Source organism: Panicum hallii, chromosome 7, assembly GCF_002211085.1.
Source record: "Panicum hallii strain FIL2 chromosome 7, PHallii_v3.1, whole genome shotgun sequence".
Classification (NCBI taxonomy): domain Eukaryota; kingdom Viridiplantae; phylum Streptophyta; class Magnoliopsida; order Poales; family Poaceae; genus Panicum; species Panicum hallii.
The window spans coordinates 47685620-47693771 of record NC_038048.1 but is presented as its reverse complement, the minus strand read 5'-3'; the positions used below and the strand labels follow the sequence as shown (position 1 = coordinate 47693771).

At 45.9% G+C, this 8152-nt stretch overlaps 2 protein-coding genes across 4 annotated transcripts; one reads left to right on the top strand and one right to left on the bottom strand.

Annotated features, from left to right (window-relative positions):
• The first annotated feature begins 296 nt into the window (after positions 1-296).
• On the top strand, positions 297-5354 carry LOC112901397. 3 transcript variants are annotated; one of them, XM_025970304.1, is made up of 7 exons: positions 297-855; positions 1556-1585; positions 2843-2938; positions 3756-3876; positions 4361-4679; positions 4803-4857; positions 5003-5354. In XM_025970304.1, the coding sequence occupies exons 1-7, from the start codon at positions 700-702 to the stop codon at positions 5075-5077; spliced, it is 852 nt and encodes a 283-aa protein (XP_025826089.1). In that variant the 5' UTR covers positions 297-699; the 3' UTR covers positions 5078-5354. The 3 variants fall into 3 exon arrangements, with proteins under 3 accessions (XP_025826089.1, XP_025826091.1, XP_025826092.1); XM_025970306.1 differs by having other exon boundaries at positions 737-855; positions 1512-1585; XM_025970307.1 differs by lacking the exon at positions 297-855 and adding an exon at positions 900-1187.
• Positions 5355-5692: 338 nt separating this feature from the next.
• LOC112901398 lies at positions 5693-6714 on the bottom strand. The gene has a single exon (XM_025970308.1). The coding sequence runs from the start codon at positions 6525-6527 to the stop codon at positions 5916-5918; it is 612 nt and encodes a 203-aa protein (XP_025826093.1). The 5' UTR covers positions 6528-6714; the 3' UTR covers positions 5693-5915.
• Between the last annotated feature and the right edge of the window lie 1438 nt (positions 6715-8152).

The window sequence follows — 8152 nt, the reverse complement described above, 5'->3', positions numbered from 1 at the left end:
AGAGCTAATTCACGAGACGAATCTAATGAGTTATATTAGACCATGATTAGCGGATGATTACTGTAGCATCACTGTAGCAAATTATGGATTAATTAGGCTCATTAAATTTATCTCGCGAATTAGTACCCTGAAAAAGATTTGTAATTAGACTTTATTTAATACTTCTAAATAATAAAATTCTTTTTGATGTGACGGGTTCTGAAGTTTAGAGGGTAGAAAACGATCGCACCTGGATGAGTCGGACACGGGCCTCAATCCAACCCAGCCCAACCATAGTCTGCTCGATCGATTCCACCAGCACAGTCGTCTCGTCGGTTGCGGAGATTCCCCTCCGTCGTCCGTCCGTCCCTCTCCCCCTCCCCGTACCAGACGCAGGCAGACAAGGCCAGGAGGGACAACCAAGAGCGGCGCCGCCGCCCGGCGACAGACAAGGGAAAAGATGTGGACTCCCGCGATGCGCGCTGCCTAAAAATTTCCTCTCCATGGAGACCGCCTACGCACTATCTCTGGCGCTGCCGGCGACAAGAGAAAGACACCACCTTTATTGAGAGGACAAGAGATCCTATTCCTCATCCTCCTCCTCCGTCTCCGATTGCTTCTGCGTGTGGGCAAGGCGAGGTGAGGTCAGGCCAGGGGAAATCAGCATAGAGAGATTCGCTCGGCCGCCGGGGGTGGCCGGGCGCCACAGACGGGCGGACCATGCAGGCCGCCGCCCCACGGACGATGAAGACCCTGCCTGTCCTAAGGAATCACCTCTGCGACCCCACGCGCCTCGCCGGCGCCGGCGCCCCCTCGTCCTTCCACTCCACGCCCGCCTCCTTCGCCAAGTGGAAGAACAAATGGGACTGTCCCAAGGTCCGTCCTTCTTACTTTCATTTCTCGCCATTTTCTCTCTTGCTCCAGAATCCTCATATAGTTACTTAATTACGAAAAGATAAGGATGCCATAGAGCACGGTTGATTGTTATGAATTGGGGTTTCTTCACTCATCATGTGCCAAATGTGCGCCAAAGCAGCAACTAGTTGAAAACTGGTACATACAACTGTTGCTCACATATGCTTATTCCGCCAGACAAAGTAGTTTGGATTTCCAAACCAAGCATCTGCACAAGATGCTTGCAAACATAACTCAGCATCTCAAGTGGCCAGATTCCAAATCACCAACTACCTGCGTCATGATTGATCATGGTTAGTTGCTTTTACTATGTATATCAACTATTCAACTGTGAACCTCCGCTCTTTACATATCTTCCTTCACTTTACACATTCAACTTGTTATCATCGTGATCTCATTCGCTGTTACCCACTGCTGGGACTCTGTGAAATAACTTAGGATGGCCACATATCATTAACTAATTAAAATTGCTAGGATGATACATACCACTTTATGACACTTTTTCTATACCATGATGCATTCCTTCATAGATATTTCCCCCTGTTAGTCTTTGATAGGATGTTGCATATCATTAGCTAACTAAACTTTTTCTCCTTTTTTTCATTCTGCACAAATAGTCTACAAGCTGACATGAATTTCCTGATGCCAAAATACTATGCAGAGCGAAAAAGGAGCACGAAAGGCATCCAGGGTATGTTTTGACGCCTTCCTCTGTTGAGATTTATCAGCTTTGAACCCTCTGCAATCTGTCATCTTAACAGCTGGACCACAATATAGCAGTTTAAGCATATAACTTGATGTCTTATGTAAGAAAATTACTAGCATTTACAGTACCAATGCTCGATAACTAAAGGACGGTGGGCTATAAGGAATGGGATTAAATGTAGTATTTTATCAACTAGACCTTGGCCTTAGGATTACTCTATGCTCACACAATATACTGGAACATATAGTTAGATTTATGGTTAGCTGGCATACTTGTGGAATATTGATCTATTGAATTCCACATGCTTCGGTATGCTGTAGCTGGAGAGTTTAGTATCTTGATAGTCCTTTCTTGTTGTGTTTGATGTGAACATGACCACCAGTTTCTATGTACATGGGAAATGGGAGGGTGGGGGTGGTGCGACTCCAGTTCCTATAAAGGGAAAATTTTCCTTTTCTACCACAGGTTTTACACATAATGAGCTTGTATAGCTGTCACAATATGATGTTGTCAAAAAAAATGTGAGCGAAACTGGAGCATTGATCTTGGTAGATTTAGGGCCAGTTTGGTAGAGCTCCAAATGATCCTGATTCTCTGTGGGAACTGATTCTCTGATAGAAGTGATTCTGTGGCTGAAGGTGATTCTCTTTGATTCTCTAGCATAAACTTTTAAAATCAGGATGGAGAATCACTTCACAGAATCAGGAGAAGCTACTTTTTTCAGCTCCCAGCCTCTTAGTTCATTTCAGAGAATCACTCCACAGAATCAGCAGAGAATCACTTCTCTCTGAAAAACTGTTTGGCAGAGCTCTTGCTGGATTCAACAGAGAATCAGCTCTGAGAGCTCTGCCAAACTGGCCCTTAGTTGTATACAGCACTACATCGCGCCTTTTATTTTATGGCACTGTAGCATGGACATTTTTTAATTGACTAAAACAAAATTATAATCTTATGGTAATTGCGGAAACAGCTTATTGCTTATGTCGTCAGTGATATCCATATATTTATCTTATGCATTTAGGTGATTCTTCCAATGTTATACAATCGTCTAATCGAACCTAGTCGCCATGGCACCGATAAGGTCCTGATCGGCCGATTAGTTGCGATTAATCGGGCGATAAGTCCGACTAATCGGGGTTTTACCTAGTCGCCTCAGTACCGACTAGGATGACTAATCGCGATTAGTTGGACAACTGAATAACACTGGATTCTTCTGATCAATAACTTGTCAAATCTCAACAGAATTATGAGAGGTATGTTGTTCGGCAAAAACGAGCTGAAGGAAAGAAGGCCCTAAAAGATTATCTTCTGTATGGAAAGTCCTCACCTCATTTACAGGTGAATTTTTCTACTTCATTTTTGTCAATTGAACTGTTTCTTTTTTGGGGTTTGAGTGACTGTTTTCTCTCTTCAAATAGTGTTGGGCAGAACCGCTCTGTCCCGCTAATTTGTCAGAATCAAATCACTCAATTCCTTCTTTACTTCTTAACTATCTTGAACACACACAAGAAAATGAGAGGTCACTCAAAAACTATATTGATCTTGTAGTCTCACACTACAAGCTTACACCATGCAACACACTAGATTGTCACAGCCTAGAACAACTTGCTTGATCTTCACAACCAAGCACTACCACACTCTAGCTTGATCTTCACAATCAAGCACTATATGCTCTATCACTCATGCTCAACACATGAGGGGTACATGTCCTTTTATAGGACTTACAAACCGTCATACAAACAAGAGCACAACTCATCTCTAGCTAATCACTAGCTAGCATACTCACTTTACAACTCATTGACAACTACATAACCTATCCTATTTGACTTTGATCTCTTTAAGGCTAACCCACCCAAAGATAACCAAAGTACAACCTAGAAAACCTAGAAACTTCAAGTTGTCAAATCCAACTTTACTACCTAATGCTAGCTAAGCATTAGCTCAAGGAACAAGTCAATTTCCTTTTGACTTTGACAACTTATGCCCGTAGATGCAGGTAGATGCATCTACACATTTCTTATGACAAGATTATTTCCAACAAATAGCTCATTAAGGCAATAGTTGTGTGCACGTAAGGAAATAAGTTGGCAAAAGAAGGAAAAATCATCATCATTTATGACATCTGAAATCTGTAATTTACTTGTGTTCCCTCCAGGATGGAAGCACAGGAAGCTTTGCTAATTCTCATGAAATCCCACGGTTCAAAACCTTCAGGAAAGGACCTCAGAGTCACTGGTCGTCGAAGGCTCAACAAGGAGTACACAATCACAGAAAGAGTAGGTTATTCAACAAAGCGGATGCATATTTTAGTCCTGACATTTTACTTCCTTGGAATTATTCATGAGTTTTTTTTGTCATTTCTGAATTATTTACTAATGTTTAGCACAGTTATGAGTCTTGAATGATCTGCATGTTACTTTTGTAGCTTCCACATCTTTTTCTCTGCTTTTATACGCATATTGGCTTGTGATCTATTAACACGGAAATGATGCAACAATATACTGCGCAACGCTGCAGTGGCACTGATAACTAGTCATATGCAAGTACATTCTCTGTTTCATGTTGATATGGTAACTTATGATACCGTTTACTAGCAACAGCATGTTTCCATCCCTAAGATAATGATTGTATACCGCGGATTTGTCCTTTTGTCCCTGTAACTCACTTCTTTTTTCTTTGAACGGTCTGCGACTCACTTCTTCTTGTTGTTGGGTACTGGACCATAAGAGGTTGTACTTAGCAAGCACTTCTCTTTTGCAGGTAAAAAGGACAAGGCTAGGTTCTGCAACTTCTTCCATGAAGACCATTATGTGCACCCAGACGAAATCTTTGAAGCCATCTTTGGCACACATCATGGTTTTACCTGGTCCCATGTATCATGGGAGGATTTTCGCTTCAGAGACAGATCCTTCAGATTTAGATGGAGTGGTGGTGAATCACACAGAGAGAGAATTCCAAGTGACAGCGAAGATGAAAGCGAGGACAGCAGGGAAAGAATCAGTGTTGGTTCACATGCCCACAGGGTCATCCTTGGATTACCACCCTGGGGTCCACTAACTTTAGAAGATGTGAAAACTGCGTAAGTTGTCCTGTTGTTATGGTTCTTCAAATTGTTGCTTGTTTTGCTGTTATTGCGGTTTTGTATGTATATAAGATGCACCCCCACACTAGGGTTCACCTGAATTACCCTTGTGGCGTGCAGTTTCCGGGCATCTGCTCTGCGGTGGCACCCTGACAGGCACCTGGGGTCTTCGCAGGTGTGTGTCCAGATCAGTTTTTTCTGGAATTTAACAGCAGAAGTTGGATGTAGTCATTGTGTGCATTCGTTGTCTGTTGGCAAATAAATATGGAAAGGCACAGATAATAACAAGGGTATGCCATATGTTTACCTTGTGTGCGCAGGCTGTGGCCGAGGAGAAGTTTAAGCTCTGCGTGAATGCGTACAATTCACTCTGCAGCGTCCTGAAGGTTGCTTAGTGCCCCCTGCTATTAAACACATGACGAATGCTGCAACTTGTATTATCAATTTTGCAAAGCGCAGGCTGTTGCTTTGTTTCAGTTTTAATTTGAGATGCACACATTTGTGCCAAGAGGCAAGTTCCGACATGGAAGGATGGAGCCACTGTTGTACACTAGTGTCAAACGTAACAACATTTGATTCCTTCATTTGTTTTATCAATTCAGTTATTCAGAAAGAGGGAATAAATGCAACTTGTCAGACGATCTTCATATGGGAATGGGATTGGTAGCTGCAGCACCGTTGTCCATCCTGCGTGTTTTGCTTCTGAAACTGGTGGCTGCTACATCTGGTATTCTGATGTTCAGTTCTTCAGTGTTTGTGATGATTAGGCCGGGAGAAAGCGAGGCTGCTCGATGTGGCCGCCATCATCAGCGATTCAGTGGTCGGTGTGGCCTGGAGTTGCTTTGCACCCTGACATTATTGACACCATCACCTTCTGGCGGTTTTACTCCAAGGGAAGCCCAAAAGCAAAATCTACAGGAAAGAATGAGAAGGATATACATGCCTCGAAACTTGTCACATCGACTGCTGCTGCTGCTGCTGCCGCCTTGCAATTTGCGAACGCAACGCAGTGAAGTGTACACTGAACAGCATCATCTTACTAATCGAGAATGGTACATGGAATTATCTTAACAACGGCACGGCTAGTCCAGCTCCTGCCCACTACATACACGGCAGTACGATACAGGCGGCAGTGAAGTGATAATCTCAAGGGGTTGTCAGTCACCTCATGGAGATCCGAGCTGACGGCAGCTAAATTAAACCACTAGGGTAACTAAACAGAAAGAGCAGCATCTAGAAGCAGAGGATGGCGACGGATGCGGCGACGGAGAAGGCGAAGGTGGCGATGAGGAAGGCGAAGTGGATGGCCCAGCTGCGCTTGAACTTTGCCAGGTAGCTCTCGGGCGGCTCCTGGTAGGGCACCTCGACGTCGGCGGCGGGCACGAGCTCCCCGCCGGACTTGAGCATCCTGAGCCTGTCGGCTGCCAGCGCGAGGGTGAGCTTGTGGCATCGGCGCTGGTAGCGGAAGCCGTTGAGGCAGCGGAGGTGGTGCGCGACGGCGGCGTAGAAGGCGAGATGCGCGAGCGAGAGCAGCCCGGCGGGCGCCCAGAGGTGGCGGCACTGGAGGCGCGCGGGCGGGGAGCCGGCGACGGCGGAGAGGACGAGCGCGAGGAAGAGGAAGAAGGCGAGGAAGAGGCGCCAGAGCTCCTGCTTCTGGGCGTCGGCGGCGCGCTTCTTCTCGACCGTCTTGTCGAAGTGGAGCTGCACCACGGTGCCGAGCGCCTGTGCCGCCGACTCGCGGGTGACCACGTCCACCACGCCCGACCCGGCGCCGGCGCCGGCAATGTAGGCCGCCTCGCCGACGGCCACCGCCTCCCCGACCCGGCCGCCGTAGTGCAGATCCATCGATCTCGCTGTGCGACGCTGCAAATGCAGGGGAGGAAGCAAGGAGAGAATGGTCTGGTCAGGTGAGGCGGGTGTGGGTACGGGCGTGGTGGTAGTTTGGCTGCCGGCGAACAAGTCTGGACCCTGGTGGTGGTGGGGTGAGATGAGATCTCACCATCAGGACAAGATTTTGGTCTGCTTGCCTGCTCTGAACAGCAAATGGAGTAAAAATGAATCCAAGCCTCCTCATGCCTCATCATGTCACGAGGAGTGACCAGAATCTAATCTAATCCGAGTGAAATTAGCATTGGTTTATTCATCGCATCGCATATGGGACAGGACAAATGCAAATGCAAATCAGCAAGCAATCATGCAGACTCGAGAGCAGTAAGCAGTAATACAGGTGGTAAGCTGGCCTGCAGCGGGCACGTGGGGGAGCATCTTCTGTTTCGTGCCATCTCTTGTCCCCATCACGGCTCCCTCCCGCTAAACCCGGGTCAAGACTCGCGCGCCGCATAGGGGGCTCGTATGCAGCTTGTGGAAGCTGCTCGAGCAATACAGCTTTAAAGTCTATTAGGTCTAAATTTAGAGATTAGACCCAAATTAGAGATCTAAATCCAACATTTTAAAAGATTAGATTCAAAATTCTCGGAAATATAAATCAACATTTGAAAATAGCAGATTCAACATTTTCCAGAAATACAAATCAATATTTTAAAAATAAATACTGGCATCAACATTTTTCGCGACCTTTTTTTTCAACATTTCAAAAAAATAAATTTAATATTTTTTAAAAATCTAAATCAACATTTTTTAAAAAATAGATTCTTCCTTCTCCTCTTCTCCTGCGACGGCGGCGGCGCGCGACGGGGAGCAGCAGCAGGCGACAGCGGTGCGCTTGGGGGAAGCAAAAGGCGGCGGGGGAGACGGGCAGCGCAGCGCGCGGCGCAGCAACGGAGGCAGTGGCAGCGCACGACGGAGCTGAGGAGGAAGAGGAGCAGACAGTCTCTAGCTCGTGCACGAATCTTAAAGGATCTGGAAGCCAAGTAAGCCAAATAGGTTTGGCGCGCCGCATACTAGAATTTTTTTTAAAAAAGGGTTAAAAAAAATTTTAAATTCGAAAAAGGGGTGCCGATTTGGAAAATTTCTAAAAATGGGTACTTCCCGCCCATCCAACGGGCGGGAGGCGTGGGGCCGGAGGTTCCCGCCCATCCAACGGGCGGGAGGGGCCTGTTCGCAAATAAGAAAAAAATTTATTCGCGAAGAGGGACCTCCCGCCCAACCAACGGGCGGGAGGTTCCTTTTCGCGAATAAGAAACTTTTCTTATTCGCGAACAGGCCCCTCCCGCAGCGGCAAAGGCATCCCGCCCGCCCAACGGGCGGGATGTGCTCTTTTTCTTATTTTTGGTCGAATTTATATTTTATAAACTATTTAAAATTCATATTTTTTTCAAATACAAGAATTATTTGCCATACTCTTTTGTATACATATAAATTTTTTTAAAAAAATCAATAACAATATTACTCTGCTTCTCATTACTCATGCAGATCGATTTGATCCACGCACGGAGGTCGAAGCTGCATTTGCATCTCAGATCACGTTGTTTGACCGTGGAGTACGTGTAACGGAGGCACAGTACAAAGAG

Excerpts from the sequence above, each read along its gene's own strand:
- LOC112901397 (XM_025970304.1), top strand. The coding sequence starts at position 700 with ATGCAGGCCGCCGCCCCACGGACGATGAAGACCCTGCCTGTCCTAAGG. Across the intron at positions 1,586-2,842 it reads GAGCACGAAAGGCATCCAGG|AATTATGAGAGGTATGTTGT; the intron begins GTATGTTTTGAC and ends AAATCTCAACAG. Across the intron at positions 4,858-5,002 it reads GGCACCTGGGGTCTTCGCAG|GCTGTGGCCGAGGAGAAGTT; the intron begins GTGTGTGTCCAG and ends TTGTGTGCGCAG.
- LOC112901398 (XM_025970308.1), bottom strand. The coding sequence starts at position 6,527 with ATGGATCTGCACTACGGCGGCCGGGTCGGGGAGGCGGTGGCCGTCGGC.